Raw genomic sequence first — 23794 nt, forward strand, 5'->3', positions numbered from 1 at the left:
GTTATTTAGAAACCAGAGAGTGAAAGGATGGCGTGAGAAAAGAAAATAGCATGAAGGAGGAGGGGCTCTTGAAACTCTGGTAGTCGGGAGCTGCTCTCTTCTTCCCAAACAGAATGGCTTGTTACAAAGAATCTATTATGATCACAAAACTCTAGTTCTAAATGACCTGGGAAGAGGGGTCCGTAATCTCTTAGCAGTCAAAAAATGAATAGCACCATCTCTGGCAAAGACATAAACTCTATACCTTCCACTACAAGCAAAACAGCACCCCACCTCTCTGTAATACGGAAGACTTGAGGGAGAGTAGAGCTGCCTTATCCAATTGTGTGCACTGAGCACGACCCAGGCGGGTGTTCGGTTCCAGCGGGGTCCAGCCACCCCAGTGATCCCTCCATGCCAAGACCCAATCCTACATGCAGCAAGGGGAGGACTCCATGAGGATACGGCGGGCTCTCGGGGCAGCCACAATCATCCTCCTTTACTCCTTATGCGTCCCACTGCCTCCAGCACCGGGGTAAAATTCAACCGAGTGCTTTCCTGCTGAAGCGAAACCGTGGAATCCTTTATCGTGTCAGTCCCCAAAAGAAATGGCAGAACAGTCTTCAGACTTGACTGCGAAGTACAGTGAAGCCCGCGTCCAGTGGCCCAGGCCCCGCCCTCTTAGGGCTGGAGACTACATTTCCTAGAGGCCTTTTCGGCTCCAAGAGGCGGGACCGACTGTTGTCCTGTTCCCTGCAGGCGAGGACTGGCTGCCTGAGTGAGGGGCGGGGTTTGTCGCAGCCAGTAAGCGAAAGTCTCGTTACGGCGGCGGAAGCAGCCAAGCTGGAGTGAGGGGTGGGGGACAGAGTGCTAGCGGCCGGGCTGCGGCTGCGGGTCCGGAGCCCGAGGACATTAGCCCTAAAGACTGAGAGCACACAAGAGCAAGCTCTAGACGGCGTGGCCGCGCCCAGGTAATGGCGGAACGAGAACCGGGAGGGAGAGGAGGAGTCGAGGGGGCGGGACTGCCTAGGCAGTCCCGGTGCTCGTCCCTGGGGAAGGACAGAGCCGCCACAGCTCTTGCGGTCCTCATTCCAGCTCTTTAGCAAGCTAGGCAGAGCAGTTGAGTCTGCGGCAGGGTCCGGATGATCGGTGGGAAGGAGGACAAGAAACACCGAGGGGTGGGCAGCTCCGGGCGTGGGGGCGTGGCGGACGCGGGCCTCCGCAGGGAAGTCAGCGGGAAGGAGGACGGCCTAGGGAGTTTGGCTTCTGGAGCAGTTTAAAGTGACTCTCCACATCCGGGCCCTGCGCCCGCCGCTTTCAGACCCTTGCTGGGGCGGAGCCTCCCGGATCCCCGCCCTTCTTGCTAGGGATCGCCTATCTCTCCCTTCTATTGGCCCAGCCCCGGAGTTTACACTGCTCCCCGCCCCCAGAGAGACTGGCGTCTTATTGGCTGGCGGCCGGCGGGAGGGCGGGGCGGGCCCAGAACGCGCAGGCAACTGCGGATTGGTGCTGGATACGCGTCTGGCCAATGAGCGGGCGGGGGAGGCAGGGGTAGGTTGGGTGGTAAGAGGACTAGGAGCGGAGCGGCTGCTGGCCGTAGGGTGAGTGTGGCTGGCGGGCGGGCTGAACTGAGGCGGGCCGGGGACGCGTTCCGAATTGCGTTCCCTCCGTGCCTGCAGAGCCCCTCGAGCCCTTCGTGGCGGTCGCATATGAAAGGGCACACTGCTTATCTTGCCGAGAGGACTCCGTAGGACGTTTTCTCCGGGAGACAGAGCTTCGACACCCGGGGTGTCTGGAAACGTGTGTCCTGGGATCTCGGAGGGGAAATGGGGATATAACTGGGGTAGACCGGAGATAAGCGAAGCCTGAATGGGAAAGTGGAAGACAATTTTAGAGACCGTGGTTCTCGAATCCTACCCGTGTCTCGGGTTGGGGGGTGGGGGGATTATCCGTGATGAGGAAGAAAGGAAATCCTTAAATGGAGGCCTTTACGGAAAAGCGTTTGAGGATTCCGCAAGCATCGGGTCTTAATGTAAGATTTTTCAATCCTTTCTTGGGGCTAGGCATTATGGCATACTAATTATGGTTCTATTTACCTTGGTGTGAGGCTTGAGTATTTAAAGGAGCCATACTATTTTCCATAAAAATTTTACACAGATAGCCTATGGTTATGGTTCTCAGATTTGGCGGCTATATAACATTCCATGCTTTTTTTTTTTTTAATCCATAAGTATTTTGGAAGGTTATAGTAGCCTCCAACATTTGTATAAAGTCTGTCATTATTAATTTAGCCTTAGAATGTAAAAAACCCTCAATAGATCTCTGTACCATTGATCATAACTTTTAAATAAATAAGCTCTATATGTTTTCCTGAGAGGTCACGGGTACTAAAGATGCTTTGATCTCTCGATGTCGGTTCTAATTTCAGAATCTGGTAATCGTAGCCTGACTTGATTTGCAGGTGGAAATGAGTTCCCAGCAGTTTCCTCGGTTAGGAACCCCTTCCCCTGGGCTTAGCCAGCCACCTTCACAGATTGCAAGCAGTGGTCCCGCAGGATTGATAAACCAAGTTGCCACAGGTAAGATAAGTCACAGTTCTTTTGTATTGCTTACTGTTTGAAGAATGTCACTGTCTTCAAATTAGCAAATTTCTTTTCATAATTACTATCTTATCGACTTTGAGGAAAGGATGTGTCAATACACTTAAAATAAGGCATTTCCCTCTGTTTTTTAAAAAAATCATTTATATATGCTAAGCTAAGTGTGCAACTTTAGTAAGCCATGCTTGTAAGAACCATTTTTAAAAGTATTTGTATGTTAGATTTAATTCTCTCTTGGGGTATAGGCATGGTGATGGTGCCCTGAGAAAACCGGGCAGTGAATGTGAAGAAGTTCTGCTTCTTAGGACCTCCTTAGGACCTTAAGATTAGGAAAAGAGAGGCAGAGTATGTGAGAGAGAGAGTATGTGAGTGAGAGTGCGTTTATGAGGTCATGTGTGCTTTGAAAGGCGAGAGGTCAGCCTCCAATGCGCTTCCTAGGAACTGTCCTTGGTTTTTGATACAGGGTGGCTCACTGGGTGGGACTAGAACTGAGGAAGCTAGGCTGATGAGCACACGATTGCATGAGCTGCTGCCCCAGCCCTGGAAAAAGGGTTGAAAAGTATTTCTACACTTGGTTTTCATTTGTAGCTTATCTTTTGAGTGCTATAGACTGTGATTCTCAGTGGTGGGTTGGGTGATATTCTGTACTAATTGGCAATGTCTAGAGACAGTTGTGATTGTCACAACTGAAGTACTAGACCTCCTAAATGCACTAGATAAACCCCTTTCACCCTCCAGACTTCTCAGCGTCAGTGATCAGTCTTCAGACTTTGTCTTCCCTCTGTGCTAAGTCTATATTGCAAGCTGAAGTGAAGTCCTTTTCCCCATGGGTCTCTTGTTTCCTGGTGGCAAGTGCTGCTTTTTCACTCACTGCTCAAGCCAAAGGCTGAGGTGTCTCTAGTTGTCATTGATTTCTGTCTCTCACCCCACCCCACCACCTTGGCTCACAATGTAGCTCAGGCTGGCCTCCAGACAGTTCTGGGATCACCTTTGTCCCACCATGCCTGGCTGGCTTTATCCACCAGCAAGCTTTTGGGCTCATTCCTGCTGCTTTGACTAGTTCGTGCTAATTTAGTTTTTAACTACAGGTTTGTTTGTTACTGTAAGCTACTCTACGCCTGCTGTGGGACAGTGTGTACTGGTTTTTCTGTGTAAAGTGTTTCTAGTTCTCAGGATTTCTCCCATTTTCCCTGTGGCACAGCCTTTCTTCCTGTTCAGGTTTTTCTTCATTGAGGATTCATCCTAGCTCTCATTTTCTGGATATCTGTGCTGACTCTGTCTTCTACCATATTACAGATCATGTGTCTCCTGAAGCTAATGGATAGTACACGTTGTAGTCAGCTTCTTGTACAGCCATCTAAAGTTCCTTATTTCTTGTTACACACACTGAACCCCACCTGTAGTCATAGCACTTGGGTAGTTGAGAAAAGCTCACCAGGTTAAAGAAGTGAAGCTCAAGTTTGGCTACCAAGCAAGTTCAAGGCCATGGGCTATGTGAGTGAGACATTCCTTCCCCCAAAAAAACTTCTGAAAATATTTTGCCTTTGGCAAATATTCACAATGGTAATTTTAAAAGATGGAGATAAGAATATTGGTTTTTAAAGGGAAGAAATGAGAGTTTCTTATGGAAAAAAGAAAGGGAGATCGGCCTATGGAGCTTTGCAGTAGGAGTCTTGATTAGAATCACACCTAATGACTTCTTTCCTAGACAGTTTTCATAGTTTGCTCCACGCTCCTCTACTCACCAGAGTTCAAGACCCAGCTCAAATCTTAATAGTGTTTTGAAATTTTTCATGAACAGTCTACCTCTTCATTTTTCACATCAGTATTTTTGTCTTAGCTTTTCTTTTATTTCCTTAAGTAAAGCTAATTTATTCTCTAAAAAAATGTGAAGTCTAAGACGATCCAGTCCAACATGATGTAAGAGCTGCATGATCATCAGACATGCGGTCCCCTTGCTTTCTGTAGAAGCTGCCAATGCAACTCACTTACCAGAGTGCTCGCTGAGCAGACTGGCGCTCTGGGTTCCATCCCTAGCACCGCATAAATGGGATGTGGTGGCACATGCTTATAACAACTCGTAGAAAGCAGGGGCAGGAAGATCTGGAGTCCAAGATCATCCCTGGGTACCCAGCATCTTCTGGGCTGCCCTGAAGTACATAAGACCCTTAGCACAATGAAAGAGGAGGCTGGAGGAAGAGAAGAGGGTTTCACCTAAGTAATCACGTGTCTTTGTTTCACAAGGGATAATTTGGGGTCCTAAGCATGCCAGGAATTAAAGTATATATTCAAAGTAGAAATCCTAGTGCTTCGAGATTCTCTTTTGTTGAAAACAAATGGAAGAATGGTTGGGGATGTAGCTCAGTGACATAGTGCTTATCTTGAATTTCAGATCTCTGTGAGTTCAAGGCCAGCCTAGTCTACATAGCAAGTCCTAGGCTAGCCAAGACTACATAGTAAGACCCTCTCTCAACAAAAACAGAGGGGGGTGGGGTTAAAATGTGAAGTTGAAGCAAAGACGTTGACGAGAGAGGTCAGATAACTAGGTAACTAGGTAAGTGAAAGATCCTGATGGTCACAGGCTAAAAGACTTGATATTTTCAGCACCGTAGTTTCTTCCCTAAGTATTAAATATATGCAAAGAAATCATATTTGTAGAGTTTTGACAGACCGACTCTAAAATTTATTTTAAAATGCAAAGAGTTTAGGGATTTCTAAAGTAATTATGACCCAGAGAAAGGAAACTTATTAGTGCCTTACTTTACAACATATCACAGATCTTCATAATCAAGTGGTGTGGGTATTGGCATAATATAAATGAGTAGAATAAAGTAAAGTGTCCTGAATCAGCCAGCGTGTATTCATAGATAGATGGATGACCAGGCTTTTGTTTTGTTTTGTTTTAGCAGGAGTGTATAATTAAATATGGAAATGAACTTCAGTAAACTAGTATGGGGGCAGGAAAACAACTTTGTAGGATTCATTTGGTGGTTATTATTTGGGGTTTTTTTGTTGTTACTTTTCCTCCTCGCCTGGGACCTGGAGATGAAGCCCGGGCCATCAGACTTGCACAGCAAGTGCTTGCCCACATTGCTGTCTTGTTAGCCCCAAATGCCAGAGTATGGGGGGTGGGGTGGGGGAGGAGACCTTGACCATTACTTTCCTCTTAAGTAAAAAAATTAATTCAAGAATACCATGAAACTAAATATAAAAGTTTTAATTTCTAAGAGAAAACATAAAAGAAATCATTTGTAACTTCAGTAAGCAAAAGTTTTTCAGGTCAAAAAAAAATACTAATTATAAAAGAAACAGTTGAGCCAGGCGGTGGTGCACACACCTTTAGTCTCAGCTCTTGGGAAGCACAGAGGTGGATCTCTGAGTTGGAGATAAGCCTGAGTTCCATAGGAAATTCCAGGACAACTAACATTACACAGACAAACCCAGTCTCAAAAACAAGTAACAGTTGATATAAATTAAAAATAACCTCATTTCAAAAGATAGCACTACTAATACCAAAGAGTATACCCCAAACAAAGGATAGAAGGGTATTTTTGATAACTGTATCAGTAGCGACTCATATCCCAGAGGTAGAAAGAACTCCTATAACTAAATAATAAGATAAACAGCCTAATTTTTTTAATTGTTAGGAAAAAATTTTGTCTCCCTAATAGATACCCAACTATTACAAACTAACTGTTAAAAGAAGTACATGAAAAGATGCTTAACAGTTTTCATCCTCAGGATAATAGAAATTCAAACCATATCTCTCCACTAGAATAATTAAAGTTAGAATGGTGAATGCCAGAGCTCTAAGCAGTCTAGCCAGTTTGGAAAACAGTTTGGCAGAATCTTAAAAAATTAAACACAAGCAACCAATCTTATTCCTTCAGTATTTAACTAAGTTAACGTAAGTGTATGCTTATCCAAAGATTTATACTCAGATGTTTATAGAACTTTTGTTCCTAGTAGCCAAAAGCTGGGGAAATGGAAACATTTATCAGATGCTGACTTAGTAAGCGAACACTGTTCAATGGGCTGTTCCTGTGCAATAGCAGAGCTCTAGTGGAACGTCAGTACACTTGCAGAGAGCACAGATGAAATCTCTGCAGTGTGCTAAGGGAAAGAGCCAGACTCACAGAACCACACATGGCAAACTTCTCTTGAGTGTAGAATCCTGGACCTGACAGTTCTATTGGCATAGCAAGTCCTTAAAGTCTAGGGAGTAGGGAGCAGGAGAGAGAGAATTGGTACGAGAGGAGCATGAGTGAACTAGTTATCAGTTGTCTCAGTGAGTGTTTTACTGCTGTGAACAGTCACCATGACCAATACAACTCTATAAAGGACACCATTTAATTGTTAAGTGCCTGGCTTACAGGTTCACAGTGCAGTCATTATCACCAAGGTGGGGACATGGCAGCATCCAGGCAGGCAAGGCGCAGGAGGAGCTGAGAGTTCTACCTCTTGATCTGAAGGCTGCTAGCAAAATACTGGTTTCCAGGCAGCTAGGATGAGGGTCTTAAAGCCCACAGCCACAATGACATCTGCTCCAACAGGGCCACACCTTCTAATAGTGCCACTTCCTGGGCAGAGCATATAAAACAACAGTGATGGACAGAGTTCTGTATAGTTGTGGTTATAACATAGTTTTTAAAACTTTTCATTTTATACAAAATTTGTGGATTTTTTATTAGCATATCTTATTGAATTTGTGGATTTTATATTAGTGGATTATTCCTTAGTAAAGCTGATTATAAATGGTTAAGAGATGACCATATGTGTCACTAAAGAAGACTAAATGACTTTTGGTCATATAAAAACTAGCATCGCTAGTCATTGTGGCAATCCTAATTAGAGCCCTAATGATACTTAAATACTCTCCACCTGTAGAATGGCTGTGTGTGTGTGTGTATCAAGACTGTGGGGATGAGGAGTGCCTGGTATACACTAACACTGCTGGCAGACATGTAAAATGGTACAGTTGCTTTGGAAAATAGTTGGTAGTCTCTTAGAAAGTTAAACATTAACATTTTACATCACCATTCTGCTCACGAGTGCTGAGGTTTCTATAGAAGTCATTGAATTCTCTTCAAGACACTATTACAATGGTTTTCAACCTTCCGAATCCTGTGACCCTTTAACATGGTTCCTCATGTTGTGGTAACCCCCAACCATAAAATAACTTTGTTGTTACTTCATAATTGTAATTTTGTTATTGTTATGAATCGTAGTGTTGATATCTGTGTTTTCTGATGGTCTTAGGCAACTCCTGTGAAAGGGGTAAAATCCACTCACTACTCACAGGGTAAAAACCACTACACCGAGTCGTACTTCAGTCAAGTGATTTTGTAAATCCTAAATTGCAAAATTTCTGAGTGCTCTGGAAGAATCAAGTCATTTGTGTGTAAAATAGAAAATAGACTTATGACTAGAGAGAAGACTCAGCTGTTGAGAGTGGTGGCGCACGCCTTTAATCCCAGCACTTGGGAGGCAGAGGCAGGCAGATTTCTGAGTTGGAGGCCAGCCTAGTCTACAAAGTGAGTTTCAGGACAGCCAGGGCTATACAGAAAAACCCTGTCTCGAAAAACCAAAAAAAAAAAACAAAAACAAACAAACAAACAAACAAAGAGCTGCTACTTTTGTTGAAGACCTGAGTTAAGTTCACAACACCCACATCAGATGACTCATAATTCATTGTAACTAATTGCAGCTCCAGAGAATCTGATACCCTCTTCAGAACTCCAAGGGCACCTGTACACCACATAATTTTAAAATAATAATTTTTAAAAACTCCAAAAAAGAAAATAAGAATCATTTAGTCTAGTTCTTGTACTTTGAGAAGCATTTTCCTGAAGAATTTGTTAGACAAGGCTTTGGGATAATGAAAAATAGTCATCAGAAATACAGTAGTTTTAAAGACTACAGTAGAGTTACGTAGCGTTTTACCCATGATGTAGTAAGTTGGAGCTAAGGACATGACTTCATGTGTAAAGTGTTTGGTGTGTAAGCATGACCTGAGCTTAGTTTTCCCCACACCCATTTAAAAGCTGGGCATGTGGGCATGTGCCTATAACTCCAGTTTTGGAGGCTGAAGACAGGCAGATCCCAGGAGCTCTAGCCGAAGTGGTGAGCTCTCAACTCTGTGTCTTAGAACATAAGGTGGAGGGAAGTGGTATGGCAGAGAAAGGCCTCTGGCCTCTAGAGGGGACAAAACAGATGAGAGTACCTGCACATGTGTGCATATTATATTACTTAGCAGTAGTAGGTTTGTGTCCAGTAGACTATTAATAGTACTGCCATTATCATAGCAAAGCTTGAAAACAATCCTAAATGTCTCTTAGCAGTAAAATAGATAACTTGTAACTTCGTTGTTACAGGTTAACATTTTGTGACTCGTATTGAACATTTTCTGGCTTGTGCAATAATGTACATTGGTCATGTTTGTAAGTAAATAAGTAAAGTAAGATAAGTTTGTCATAAGTTTGGTTACATGAAGCTCAAAGCAGTAGCCAGTTGTGTGTTGGTTATTAACTAGGGGTTGGTACATTGAGTGATTAGGTTTGTGAAAGCCCACTGAATTATATCACTAACAGTTACACACTTCCCTTTATGTAAGTTACATGTCACTGAAAATTAGTTTAATAAAAATCTACACCAAATTTAAAAAGAGGTGACAAGTGTCCAAAGATGATGGTATTGAAACATTAACTGATAGCATCTTTGGCATATAGATTTTCATGGAGGGATTTTCTATACAGTTTCAAATAACTTAAACTTTCTGCTTAAGTAAATGTTTTATGTTATGAAAATTAAGCATGGTGTTACTTTGTGAAGTTGGGTATGGGAGTGTACACCTCTAATGTTGACACTTAGGAAACAACAAGCGAGTTCAAACAAGACATTGCAAGTTCAAGGTCAGCCTAAGCTATAAAGTAGGTTCCAGGCCAGACTGCTGATGAGACTGTCTCAAAAAACCTAAACAAAGAAAAACAGCCAAATGTGAATTAGTATTTTCACAAATGATCATGCTTTATTACATTAGTATTTGATCCTCATTTTTTTATGTACTTAGAGACAGGGTATCACCATACAACTCTTGCCTAGACTTTGCTATGTAGACCAGGCTGGCCTCAAACTCATGGAGCTGTGCCTCCAGAGTACAGTGATTAAAGCAGTGTTAGGTAAGCCTAGCCTCGAGCTGGTAGCAGTCCTCCTATCTCAGCCTCTGGGTTCCAGGCTTGTACTACCATGCTTAGCTGTTCTTGCATTGTCTTAACTTTCCAGTAGGTTATATGATCTGGTAGTCCAAAACTCAAAAGAAAGAGTATATATACAGTCGAAAGTACCTTTCATCCTTACCCACACTCCTGAGAGCGGTATGTTCTTCAAGTTAGAAAATATGCTCAACTCCCCCTTTTCCTCCTTTCTTTATCTCTTTCTTCCTTTTTCTCCCACCCCTGTCTTTTGTGGTTCTAGGGACTGAACCAAAGAGCCCATGCGTACCAAGCAGGTACCTACCTACCACTGAGCCAGGCCCCAACATTTTTTTAACTTTTTACATTTGAGTCCAGGTTTCACTAAGTTGCCCAGGCTGGCTGGCCTTGATTCACCCGAGTGTTGTATGGCACTGTTCCTGGGAAGACATGAATAAACATCTAGGAAACACACAGAGGAAACCCATGGAAAACCAAAGTAAGAATACTGCCAAAGTCCACATGGACCCCATGAGTTTATCTGGGTTACTTATATGAGTGAAGATACTTACAGGAGCAGAAATGGCTCAAAGACAGCTATTTCACCCACCACAGCATGGGTGACAGCATACAAAAGCTGGAAACTAGAGCACACTGCACAGCCTGCCAGCAGTTCAGCATGTTGATGTGTATCCTTTGCCTGCAGCCTGGCTGCTCTGCCTGTTTGTGGTGGCATAGCTACTGAGAATGCCTCTCAGTAGTCCTTAGAGCTCCTTTGTACTTGAGGAGGAGGGGCCTGGAGATGTGGTCAGTTCCAGGGAATTCCTGAAACCTTTGAATTGTTAACTTCCAAGATTCAGGATGAATGTTTCACCTCCCCATAGAACATCCAGTGTTTTAAGAGCATCTCTTAAGGATGAAAAGGATTGTCTAGAAGTTACTACACAACACTGACTTGAACATTTTTTTAACTAAACAAATGAAGTCCATCTTTAATGTATAATATTGAATTTATCAGTCTTGTCAACAGAATAAACTTACATTAAAAATGTTCCATTGAAAAAATAGATGTAAGCTGGGCGTGGTGGTACACGCCTTTAATCCCAGGATTCTGGAGGCAGAGGCAGGCAGATTTCTGAGTTCAAGGACAGCCAGGGCTACAAGAGAAACCCTGTCTTGAAAAACAAAACAAAACAAAACAAAAAAAGAAAAAGAAAAAATCGATGTAAAGGCTGGAAAGATGGCTGAGTTCAATTCCCAACAACCACATAGCAGCTTACAACCATCTATAATGTGATCTGATGCTGTCTTGGCATGCAGATAGAGCACTCAGGTACATTAAAAAAAACACACACACACAAATGAAACAAAACAGTCTTTTTTTTAGGAAAATATTCATACCTGTCAAAAACAGTGTTCTTCAGAGTCCACAGGTTTGTTTTTCTTATTGAAAATAAATTTTTCTTCATCAATGGATTCTGATTACAGCCCTCCCACTCCTCCCATATATATATTTATGTGTGTGTGTGTATGTATATATATATGTGTGTGTGTATGTATGTATATATATGTGTATGTATATATGTATTAGTTAGGGTTTTACTGCTGTGAACAGACACTATGACCAAGGCAAGTCTTATAAAAAAAACAACATTTAATTGGGGCTGGCTTACAGGTTCAGAGGTTCAGTCCTTTATCATCAAGGTGGGAGCATGGCAGTATCCAGGCAGGCAGGAGGAGCTGAGAGTTCTGTCTTCATCCAAAGGCTGCTAGTGGAAGACTGACTTCCAGGCAACTAGGGTGAGGATCTTATACCCACACCCACAGTGACACACCCATTCCAACAAGGCCACACCTTCAGATGGTGCCACTCCCTGGTCCAAGGATATACAAACCATCACAATATACATACACATATATATACATATATACATACATATATATATATACATATCCTAAGGACCTGTAAGGTGAGGGGAGCAGGGGGGAAGCCTTTACTTAATACTATGAGACAATGAGACAACCTCTAACAAGGCCATTGAGTCTGTGTTGGCCATCTACTGTTGGGCATAGAGCCTACACTTAGGAGTGGTTTGTTCTCCCAGTAAGACTACCTTGAAGAAAATTTGCAGATGTCTTTCAATTGGAGAAAGCTACTGGTTTTAGCTGTAGGACCCCATTTAGTGCAGACCCATGCAGGCCCTATGCATGTCCATGCATATGTCTGCCAAAGTCTGAGTTCATATGTGTACCAGGCCTTGATTCCTTGGTTTTCTTCCATCCCCCCTGGATTTTACACTCTCTGCCTCTACTTCCATAGGGTTCCCTTATTCATCGGGTATATGTTACTCCAATATAAGTATTATGAAATGGTTAGATGTCTATTGAATGTAAATATAAACATCCAAAGATTTTAATTAAATGTATTTTAAGGATTTATTTATTTGTTTGTTTCTGCTTCTTAGCCTTAGGGGAGGAATTTGAGGGCTTCATCTCATTTAGAACTCAGTATTGCAAGGTCTCTCATTCTTTATACTATCTGGCTATAGGTCTCCTGTCTACTGCCGGAGGAAGCTTCTCTGATGCTAGCTGAGCCAGGCACTGGTCTGTGGGTATAGCAGACTGTCATTAGGAGTCATTTTATTGCTGTGTTCCTTTAGCAGAACAGGAGTATTTGATTTTCCCCTATCCCCTGAACTGTATCTAGTCTCAGGTTCTTGGCCACACAAGCAGTTTCCATCTAAACCATCGCTTGTTTGGTTCCTCCCACAAGCTTGTGCTTATTGTTCTAGCATATTTTTCAGGCAGGGAACTATTGTAGATTAAAGATTAAACATATTTTTAATGCCAAATTTTTATATAACTTTTGACAAGCATGGTGGTGCATACTTGTAATCTCAACACTCAGAATGCTGAGACAGGAGGATCACAAATTAGAGGCCAGTCTAGCTGCAGAGTTAAACATTCTCTCAGAAAACAAGCAAGCCATTTTAAATGAAGTTGTACTATATCTATAGCTTACTTTAAACTATTTGAGAGTTTCTGTTTTAATTTTGCCTATCACTGTGCATGTGTGCAAGTCAGAGGAGACCTTGCAGGTTTTGCCTCTCTCCTACTCTGTAGTTCTAGAGATCAAACTCAGGCAGTCAGACTTGGCAGGAGGTGCCTTTTCCCATGGAGCCATCTCTCCAGGTCCTGTCTGAACTTACTTTCAGTGACTGTCAGGATCCTGTGTTCATACTCAGAGGTGATCTCGCATCCTACAGTTCTGACTCTTGCCTCCTCTGTCCATCAGGACAGGCTTACTAGGGCTGGAGGGATGGCTCAGCACTTGAGAGTAAGTACTTGCTGCTCCTGCAAGTACCTGGGTTTGATTCCCAGATCCCAGCCATCTTTAACTCCAGTTCCAGGATGGCTGAAGCCCACTTTGGCTTCTCCAGGCACCAGGCGCACATGCATGTAGTACATGAAACCAAAAGCAGTTATGAAAAAGAGAGAAAAACTTAACATTTGTCAGACATAGGGCACACTCATAATCCCAGCAGTTGGAAGGCAAGGCAGAGGATTGCTGCAAGTTTAGAGTTAGCTAATTCCAAGTCAGCCAGGTTATATACCAAGACTCTCTAGAAAACCTTACATGAGAATAGGTCATGATGTACACGTGTAACCCAGCACTCTAGAGACTAAGACTGGAGGATTGCAAATTAGAGGCTTGTCTGGACTTCAATAGTGAGACCCTTTCTCCATAAAGAAAACTGTCACAGGTAATTGTTCACTCTTTCAATTCTGAGCTTAACAGCAAGACTACTCTGTTTTATACTGATCAACCTTAGAACTAATATTCCATTTCTATCTCTCTATCTTTACTAGTTAATGATGAGGCTGGCCGAGATGCTGATGTTGGTACCAGGGAGCATGTGGGCCCTAGCAGCTCCCTGCCGCCCCGGGAAGAGAAGCAGGAGCCAGTTGTGGTAAGGCCCTATCCACAGGTACAGATGCTGCCTGCACACCATGCTGTCGCCTCAGCCACTCCTGTCGCAGTGACAGCCCCGCCAGCACACCTGACACCAGCAGTACCACTCTCTTTTTCGGAAGGACTTATGAAGGTAACGGCGTTTAAAGTTCACAGTGAACCACAGCTGAAGGCAGCTTGCCCTTGGCAAAGCTAACCCAGTCTTAGGCTGTGTCATAGCGTGCTTCGTCGGCTCTTCCCCTCCGGCTGTCACTTCAGACTTCACTTAATATAAAGGAGTACTATTCTGCAGTGACAAGACTGTCTTGAGCACTTGGCATCCCAGGACTTTTCTGTTACCCTTTTCTGTTGTTGTATTTGTATCAATTTGCTTATTTGTTTTAAAATGAAGTTTACACTATAGTCCAGGCTGACCTTGAACTCTCCATGTACACCAAGCTAGACTCAAACTTGGAATAGTTTTCTTGTGTCTGCCTCCCACTTACTGGGATTGTACGTATATGCCACCATATCTGAACCTGTTGTATAATCTGTTGATAATTATTCAGCTTACATACATGCTAAGTGAGTTTTATCTTAGCACTCCTCTCCATGGTTTGCTTTAGTAGCTGACTGACTAGGCTATCTGAGCATGTTGCTTGCTCTCTGTATTACTTGGGTTAATGCTTTAGTTACTCAGAGTTGTGTTTACGTCTGTGCAGATGTGAGAGGCAGGATTGTGTAGAAGACAAGGCATATAGTGTGAGCAGTACAAATCCAGGCTTTATTCCCGGGTCTGCTTTGTACTGTGTGTCTCTGAGTAAAATGTTTAGCTCGTTTGTACATTTCGTCCTCTATACTATAAAACACCAGTAATTTTGCAGAAGAGCTATGCTGACAGGTGAGCCATATGCTACCTGTCTCATTTTGTATGCCACTCTGCAGACTGCACTTGTGTGCTGTTAAAGTAAGATGCACGGCTAGAGCAAAGCTATTGACATGTGTCCTGTGGTTTTCTATTTGCAGCCGCCCCCGAAGCCTACCATGCCTAGCCGTCCCATTGCTCCTGCTCCCCCTTCTACCATGTCACTCCCCCCGAAAGTTCCAGGGCAGGTCACTGTTACCATGGAGAGCAGCATCCCTCAAGCGTCAGCCATTCCTGTGGCAACAATCAGTGGACAACAGGTTATTTTCTCCTCCTGACTTGTTAGTTTTCTAAGTGCACTGCCAGCTTTTGATCATTATGAACTCCAGGGGTGCATTAGGCCGTGTCCTAAATAATTGAGTGGTTACAGATACCCATAGGGAGATAATGGTGCTGAAATCAAAAGGAGTAACACCCAGGCTGCTTAGTGGTTAGGCTGTATCTGCTGAGCATATCCTATGCCAGCTACTATACGACCTTCAGTGTAAAATCACAGAGAGCCATGAACAGTCTTTGTCCTAGAAGGGTTACAGTCGACGTGTGCTTGACTAGAGGGAGACGGTTCTGAGGAGGCGAGACTACCTCAGAACCTCAGAAAACCTGGAAGCATCCTAGGTTTTCTTGGAGGATAGTAGATGTGTAGCAGGTTCTCTCTGCCCTCTAATTGTGAGCATTTATAGGAACGGCTCCAGTTTTAACTTGAAATTTTAATAGTATTCTATTATGTATAGTTGATTTATTAAATACTTTGAATTATAACACTTGTGAAGAAACTAAATCTCAAAATTCTTTTCCTTTGTGTTTTCAAGAAAAATTAATATTAAAAAAAAGATGCCCTGTCTTGTTCTCTATTTAACATCATGCCAAGTAATTGCCAGAAGTCTGGAAATGTCATCTGAGATGTACTTATATCAGTGTGCTAGAATACTTAGGGAATGAGCTGAAGCCATTAAAGGCATTAACTGACATGTATTCAGAAATCTTAAGTAGCATAAGGAATAATGGATATAAAGATCTATTTTTAAAAAAATAGAGTGGTGGGGTAAATAAGCCTGTGACTAGGAAAGGGAGAACAAGTATAAAAGACTGGTGCAGATTCGAGTTACTAAAAAGAAATAGTCAGAGGTCTCATGTGGTACTGGAGTCTAGTAACTCTTTGGGGCTATTGGAGTATACTCACTTCGGACCTGCTCATTTACAGGGGTCAGTAGTAAAACACAGTAGATGAAAAGGCTCGTGGAACCCCTTTCCCTGGGATACTCCCAATGGAGGTTGGGCATGGGTAGAGTGGTAGAGCTGTAGATAAGACTCAGTATCCGGAAGGAATGACCTGACTCAAGACTGCACATCAGTGTACAGCCCTTGAATTATACATGGTTTGCCCTGGAAATTCCCCAAACAGCAAAAAGGAAGGGGGAATTTTTGTTGTTGTTTTCAAGAACAGCCTGACCCAGTTTGAAGCAAACTGACTTTCTGTAGGCAGTAGCTAAGACCATCCTCATGAAGATTGTCTTCTCTGCTGTTTCTTCCAGGGGCATCCCAGTAACCTGCATCACATTATGACCACAAATGTTCAGATGTCCATAATCCGCAGCAATGCTCCCGGGCCCCCACTTCACATTGGAGCTTCCCACTTACCTCGAGGTAACAACTGCACATTGTGCTCCAAATACAGTAGCAGACAGACACTGACTGGAGGACAGGATGACAGACTGTGCACAGTCAACCTAAAGTTACAGGGCAGTGGAGATGAACCCACAACAGTACCAACTTTCAACATGATGTGTTATGTGCCTCCTTACAGTTACATTAGAACACGTCTGTGCAAATCTAAGGAAGAGAGTTTGTTGTCATTTTTAGGCCGCCTACCTAGGTCACCCTGGCTGGTCTCATACTTGTGCTCCTCCTGCAGTTTCCTCCTAAATGCTGATTGCAGGTACACAACACCACCCCTGGCTGCTTGTGTTGTGTTGTGTTTGTGACAGGGTTTTGCAGTGCAGCCCTGCTGTGCCTGGAACTCCAGCAGTCATTCATTGACTCTTAGGAGTCCGTGGTATCACACACAGGCTGCCTTACTAGAAATGCTAAGACACTATTTGCCTTTGTACACTCTAGATGTCTGCACTAAGGTCACAAAGGCAGCATGAGAAGCTGACAACATTACTGGTGACTAATGTGTTTCTGGTTTAGACACAATCTAGGCAGTGGTACCATACTGTGCTGCTCTTGTAGCAGCAAACCACATTAATTGCATACCTCCTAAAATGCATATAAACAAATTTAAAAACAAAACACATAGTCTTTGAATACACATTTTCTTACTTTTCTTCATAATAAAATAAGTGTAGGTAGTGTACTGGAGCTGGAGATCCACATGCTGCCCAGGCTTGGCAGTTATGCCTTTCCTAGAGAACAGACTTAGCTTTATTAAGTAATGCTTCTATAAGCCATGCTGATAATTTTTGTCTTTTCAGGTGCAGCTGCTGCTGCTGTGATGTCCAGCTCTAAAGTAACCACAGTCCTGAGGCCAACTTCACAGCTGCCAAATGCTGCTACGGCGCAGCCAGCAGTACAGCACCTCATTCACCAGCCAATCCAGGCATGTTGGGGTCAGGGATGCTCAGCCAGTCTGGCTTCTGTGCCTTACCATAGCCGTGCGTTCTGCTGGACACTGAGGGGCTCCATAAACTCATTTACTTCTCTTTGCAAAGCTTGGAGGATGCCCTTTGAGCAGTGCAAGTGTAGAACAGGAACATTAAGAGTTTGATGGAAAAGTGACAAGATAACTGGTGTAGAGAATGAACAGGAGCAAGGACGACAGTGGTGGCTATAGTGCTGAGAAAGGCTAGCTAAGATAGAGGAGGATTGTAATTTGGAGAGAGCTTTGTGAGCACCAAAAAGGCTTATGTACATTTTATGCATGGAAATAAATGTCTCCCTTTTCAGGTAACTTTCAACTACTAAATACATCTGGTAGTCTCCCTCTCATCCCCCCACCACACACACTCATCCCTTCTTCCATAGTGAGAATCAAACCCAAGGCCTATTCATGCCAGGCAAGCACTCTAGTAGCTGAACTACACTTGAACCTTGTTTATTTTTATTCAAGGAATTCTGTAATCTCAGTCCTAATAGAATTGTGCTGTGTCAGAAGGAGATGCAGGTTCAGAAGAGATGGCTCAGGAGTTAAAGAGCAATAGTTGTTCTTTCAGAGGATCTAGGTCCATTCTCAGTACCCACATGATGGCTAACAACCATCTGTAACTTGAGTTCCAGGGGATCCAGTGCCCTCTCCTGACCGCCACATGTCCTATGTGCCTGTACTACACAGTTATTCATGCAGGCATGATGCCCATACACATAAAAAAGAATTGTTTTTAAATCTCAAAGGGAAGAAAAGGAAAAGATTCAGTGGTGCTTCCAAGTAAGGACTCCAAACCATGGGGCATGCACTTGATTTTATAGACAATATAAAGCTGTGTCTAACCCAGTTACAGAGAGAAGGTGGGAGTTCTAGTACTTTCAGGTCAAGAGGGTAATATTTGTGAATTAGCTGGTCTTTAAAAGCTGGCGTGGTGAACTGGAGAGATGGCTCAGTGGTTAAGAGCACCAACTACTCTTCCAGAGGTCCTGAGTTCCAATTCCCAGCAACCATATAGTGGCTCAGAACCATCTGTAATGGAATCTGATGCCCTCTTCTGGTGTGTCTGAAGACATCTACAATGTACTCATATACATAAAATAAATAAATCTGAAAAAAAAAAAAGCAGGTGTGGCAGTTCACACCTTTAATTTCAGCACTTGGGAGAGACAAAGGCAGGCTGAGCTCTGAGATCTAGGCCAGACAGACCTATGTAGAAAGACAGTATCTCAAAACAACAAAAACCAGAGTGCAGATGTGGTAGCCCATGTGTGATGCCAGCACATTGCAGGTAAAGCAGGAGAGGCAGAAGTCAGCATCTTCCTTAACCACAGTAGAGGCCAGCCTGGGTTGCATGAGACCCTCCCCCGAATTCTTCCAATAAGGACCAGTACAGAACTAACGTAAACAGTGAGAGGAAGGCAAAAGATCTTCCTGCCAACAGAATATATGACATTTCATCCTCAGGAATGTGCATGGAATATATCAGAGATTAAGGAGACTTAGAACCAGATCAAAGCGCTCACTGTTGAGGAGAATGCAGCAGTGGTGGGCCTAATGTGGGCAGCTTTGTAGAGTAGGAGCAGCAGATGAGGGCAGAGGTTAACATAAGGGGAAAGAGTGGGCAGTGGAACTTGAGTGCATTAGAGAGCATTAGCTCTCAGACTGGAGAGCCTGCATCCACCTCCGTCCTACATGGTTGAAGGAGAGGACAAGTTACCTCACATGCACACACATACAAGAGCAAGAGCAGGCAGGACTTGGTGATTCACTTGCATCTGAAGGTCAGGAAAAGGGTGGATCAGGACTGGGGTGGTGGGAATGGTGACTGGGTGATTGATGGCTTCTCGAACGAAGCTCCTTTCTCAGAAGGCTTACATACAGATACAACAGTAAGGGTTAGGGCTAACTTGTTGTGTGAAAATGTAGAAATCGTCCGAACACCTGAGGGTTTCTATGCCATTTGGAGCACCTTGACTTCTGTCAGCATAGAGGCTTCTCATCCTTTTTGCCCTTTGTATCCTGATTTGGCCTCAGAGCCCAAAACGCCAGCCAGTAACCTCAGAGGTCCTTTGTGCAAGGCACTCCTATGGATTTTAAATGTCCACTCAGTACCACAGTAAACTATGCAATGCCAGACCAAACAGTTAAATTTCAGTTTCTAAGAAGACTAGGCTAGTACTTTTATTCTAGTTTTACTAAAAAGTTGTGAGTAGGCTGGAAAGATGGCTCAGTGGCTAAGAGCACTGCCTGCTCTTCCAGAGATCCTGAGTTCAATTCCTGACAACCACATGGTAGCTCAGAACCATCTGTTATGGGATCCAATGCCCTCTTCTGGTGTGTCTGAAGATAGCTACAGTGTACTCATATAAATAAAATTAATCATTTTTTAAAAATTCATGGGCAAGATAGGAGTGTGTGTTTGTATTGAGACAATCTCATTATGTAGCCTTGGCTGGCCTTGAACTCTCTAAGTCAGCCTGGCCTGCATTTCACAAAGATTGTCTGCCTCTGCTTTTTGAGTGCAGTGACAAAGACTTGTACCACTAAGTCAGCCTGGCCTGCATTTCACAAAGATTGTCTGCCTCTGCTTTTTGAGTGCAGTGACAAAGACTTGTACCACTACACCTAGTATAAAATAGGGATTTTCCCTGCCTGTTTAGCAGTGCTGGAATTGAACCCAGAACCTTGTAAGGGCCAGTCACACGTTCTTCCATTCAGCTGCATGTGTCCTGCTCTGCCGTGTCCTGTTCTCTCCCCACTCTCACCCCCACTTTGAGTTCTGAGATCTTTCAAGTAGTCCAGGTAGACAATGCTCCTGTCTCAGCCCCTCAAGTGCTAAGATTACAGGCTCACACCACAGTTCCTGCCAATTCTTTGTGATTCTGTTCTTTGTCTTAGGATAACATACCGAGAAAAAAGTTAGGGTGCTGAGGACTTCCTTTCACCCAGGCACAGACATCCTCATCTCAGGCTCTTGTTTCAAAACTGAGTTTTAGTATTTTTGGCTTGCTGTATTTTGTCTTGCCTTCTGCTTTACGTGAACTATTTTTTCTCTCCCCTGTAGTCTCGGCCACCTGTGACCACCTCCAGTACGATCCCTCCTGCTGTAGTAGCAACAGTCTCAGCCACCAGAGCACAGTCTCCCGTCATCACTACAACAGCGGCACACGCAGCTGACTCGACGCTCAGGTATGGGGCCTCGAGTCATTTCCCTCTCCTTTTGCTTTTTGAACTCTGTAATTAAATGCTCTTTTCTAAATTGAACTCTAGATCGGGGCTTCTTAAACTTTTTCTCCCAAGAAGTTTCACATGACCCTGGATATATAGGTATATAAAATAAGTGCAGACACCAAACATTTACTGATAATAAGTCATAAAGAAATGTACTTTATGGTACTGGAAAGATAGCTCAGCAGTTAAGAGTACTTGTTGTCAATGAATGAATCAGTGACTGAATACTTGTCACTCTTTGAGAGGACCTCAATCTAGCTCCCAGCACAAACATTGGACAATTCAACCCCAACGCTTGGGGACCTAATTCCTCTTCTGACCCTCAAGGGTACATACACAATAAAGATAAATCTTTAAAAAAAAAAAAAAAAAAAGGAAATGTATTTTAAAACAACTCTTTAGTATGTACATATGTACATAATAATTTTATCATTTATTAAAGATGAATGGGAGTTTCCACAGCAGTGAGGCAGATATGCTGTTTAGTTTACCTAATTAACTCTTGGCTCAGTGCATCTTAGCCAACACAGAGCCTTTTCAGCATTTCACATAGTTCGTTGATGTTTTGATTTTATACTTGTCGGTACATATTTATGTAATATGTACTACGAAATGGCTTAAAAATTTAAGACTATTCGCAAAATTGTTGGAAATTCTATTCTAATCCCATAATTTTTAACCATAAATCATTTAATTACTTTTATCATAAAATTCAAATCAGGAACTCAAATTTTTATGTTTGTTTTGGTTTTGTAGGTTTTTCTGTTTGTTTCGTGGCTATGAATATTTGCCCACGTGTATGTATGTGCACCACATGTATGCCTAATGCTTTGTGGTCATCAGAAGAGGGCATTGGCTTCCCTGGGACCCACAGCTTGTGGGTGGTTGTGAGCTAGCTACCATGTGGGTCCTGCGAACTGAACCTTTGCAAGAGTAGGCAGTGTTGGTAACTGCTGAGCCATTTCTCCAGCCCCTCTGTTTGTTTTTCATTGGCACACAAAGTACTAGGATTCTGTATGGCTGACTCCACACTCAGTGCATGTGTCTCTGAATGGGTGAGCTGCAGCACAGCGCGTGGAGATCAGAGGGCAACCTCAATGTCTGTCCTAACCTTCTACTTTGTCGGGCACAAGGGCTCTTATTTTTTTCTCAGCATATAGAAGCTAGCAGTGATCTTCCAGGCATCCTCCTGCCTCTGCCTCCCATCTCTGTAGGAGCTCTGGATTCCAGTCAGTCAGGCTTCATCTTCTGCTTTGATGTAGGTTCTGAGGATTCAAATTTGGCTTCTCGGGTTGCACAGAAAGTGCTTTTACCCTGACAGATCTGCCTAGCCTTGCCTGGGTTGTGGGGCCCCGTCCTCCTTCCTCCCGTCCTCTTCCGTCCTGTTAAGTCACATGTTAAGTCACATTGCCTCTCCTCACTCTAGTTTCAAGGCCTATGCTCATACACACACATGCATGCATGCATGCATGCATACTACATACATACATACATACAACATACATACATACATAAAAATGAAAAACAAGGTTTTGCAATTGAGAGTTTACCTGTTGGTTGAGTCTAGATTGCCTCACTTAATAATTTCCAGATCCATGAGGTGTCTTGCAGATTTCATTGTTATTACTAAATAAAACTCCACGTGTGTGCACCACATTTTTGTTGCCCATTTTTCTGTTAATGGCATCTAAGCTGACTCTTGCCTCCTTACTGCTGCAAGTAGAACAATAATAAACGTGGGTATACCAGTATCTCTGTGGTAGGACAGGGGTCTTGGGAATGCGCCTGTGGGGTGGGTTACCTGAGTATCATGGTAATTGTACATTTTATCTCTTTTTTTTGTTTGTTTCTTTTGTTTTGGTTTTTTTTTGTTTTTTTCGAGACAGGGTTTCTTTGTGTAGCACTAGCTGTCCTGGATCTCAGAAATCCACCTGCCTCTGCCTCCCGAGTGCTGCGATTAAAGGTGTACGCCACCACACCCAGCTACATTTTATTTCTTTGAGAAACCTCTACCCTGTTCATTCAAGTTTACATGTCCATCATTAGTGAATGCGGGGTCCCCTTTACCCACATCCTCGTTGTTAACAGTTGTTTTCTTTCTTATGTACATTACATTTACTTATTTTGTGGATTTATGTGGCCATGTACATGCCAAGATAGACTCGAGGAAGTCAGAAGAAGGCAGCTCTTGGGAGTCTCCTGTCTCCTACCATGAAGGTCCCAGAAATGGACCTCAGATGATGAGGCTTCGCAGCAGGCAAGCCCCTGAGCTGTCTGCTGGTCATTTGTTTTCTTGACAATTATCATTCTGACTGGGGTAAAGTGGAATCTGCAAAATTTGAATTCGTATTTCCTTGATAGTCATTTCTGTTTCTTCTGACAACTGTCTGTTCATTTATTAGGTCATTTATATAGTGGAAGTATCATTCTGTTTGCTGTTTACTATTTGTAGTTCCTTATATATTTTGTATATTAGCACCGTATTAATGTATAACTGACAAATGATATGTATAAATATAGAGAGAAATAATATAAAACATAAATTATATATAAGTATATATAAATAAAATATATAAACATGTGATATATAAATAATATACCTGACAAAAATTTCTGCCACCCCCTATCTGACAAATGTTCCTTGTGTATATAGAAACTTTTTAATATTATATAATGGCTTTGGGCAAGTCTTGAGGTTATCAAACTGCAATTTTCAAATCAGGCACTTTCACACAGTATACTAAAGAGACATCCTAATTTGATACTTAGATGCTAAGGAATGGTAAGAAAGGATTTAAAATCTTCATTTTTCATAATTAAAGCATGTTTCTGTAAGAGTAGAAACCTTTGTCCCATAAAACAGTGCAGTTCTCAACACACTTCCTTGGATCTAAGCCAAGATATTTCAGGCCAAGATATTTCATTGCTATTGCCTGGAGGTATCACATTGTAGTGCAAAGGGCAAGTGCTGTGGTTCAGAGAGGCTAAAGGGGAGTGTTCTCAGGGAGAGTGAGCATCCATCTTCACTGAAGCAAGTATAAACTCCAAAAAAGATTGAAGATACAGTGTATTATATTTTGCTGCAGACAAATTACCAATTCAGTAGGTACAGTGGGATGGTTGGGTATCTGAAAGGGGATGCTAACAGAATGGAGAAATGTGTAGAAAGGCTAGGTGCTGTGCTGTGCTGTGTGTCTCAGATAGCCACAAGGTTAAGATAGAGATCACTTGAGTCCAGGAGTTTGCGACTAATTTAGGTAACACAGGGACCTG

At 42.9% G+C, this 23794-nt stretch overlaps 1 protein-coding gene across 9 annotated transcripts in view; it reads left to right on the forward strand.

The window, feature by feature from the left end:
* The first annotated feature begins 814 nt into the window (after window positions 1-814).
* The window catches only part of Sap130 (Sin3A associated protein 130), an 84084-nt gene continuing 61104 nt past the window's right edge, over window positions 815-23794 (forward strand). For 4 of the 9 annotated variants that reach the window (XM_021150421.2, XM_021150427.2, XM_021150420.2 and 1 more), the window contains exons 1-7: window positions 1593-2011; window positions 2441-2558; window positions 13640-13875; window positions 14748-14906; window positions 16179-16290; window positions 17121-17245; window positions 20355-20479. In XM_021150421.2, coding sequence (XP_021006080.1) covers window positions 1958-2011; window positions 2441-2558; window positions 13640-13875; window positions 14748-14906; window positions 16179-16290; window positions 17121-17245; window positions 20355-20479 — 929 coding nt within the window. In that variant the 5' untranslated portion in view covers window positions 1593-1957. The other 5 variants (XM_021150423.2, XM_021150426.2, XM_029471853.1 and 2 more) reach the window with 4 other exon arrangements.

The sequence above is a fragment of the Mus caroli genome, chromosome 18 (assembly GCF_900094665.2).
Source record: "Mus caroli chromosome 18, CAROLI_EIJ_v1.1, whole genome shotgun sequence".
Classification (NCBI taxonomy): Eukaryota; Metazoa; Chordata; class Mammalia; order Rodentia; family Muridae; genus Mus; species Mus caroli.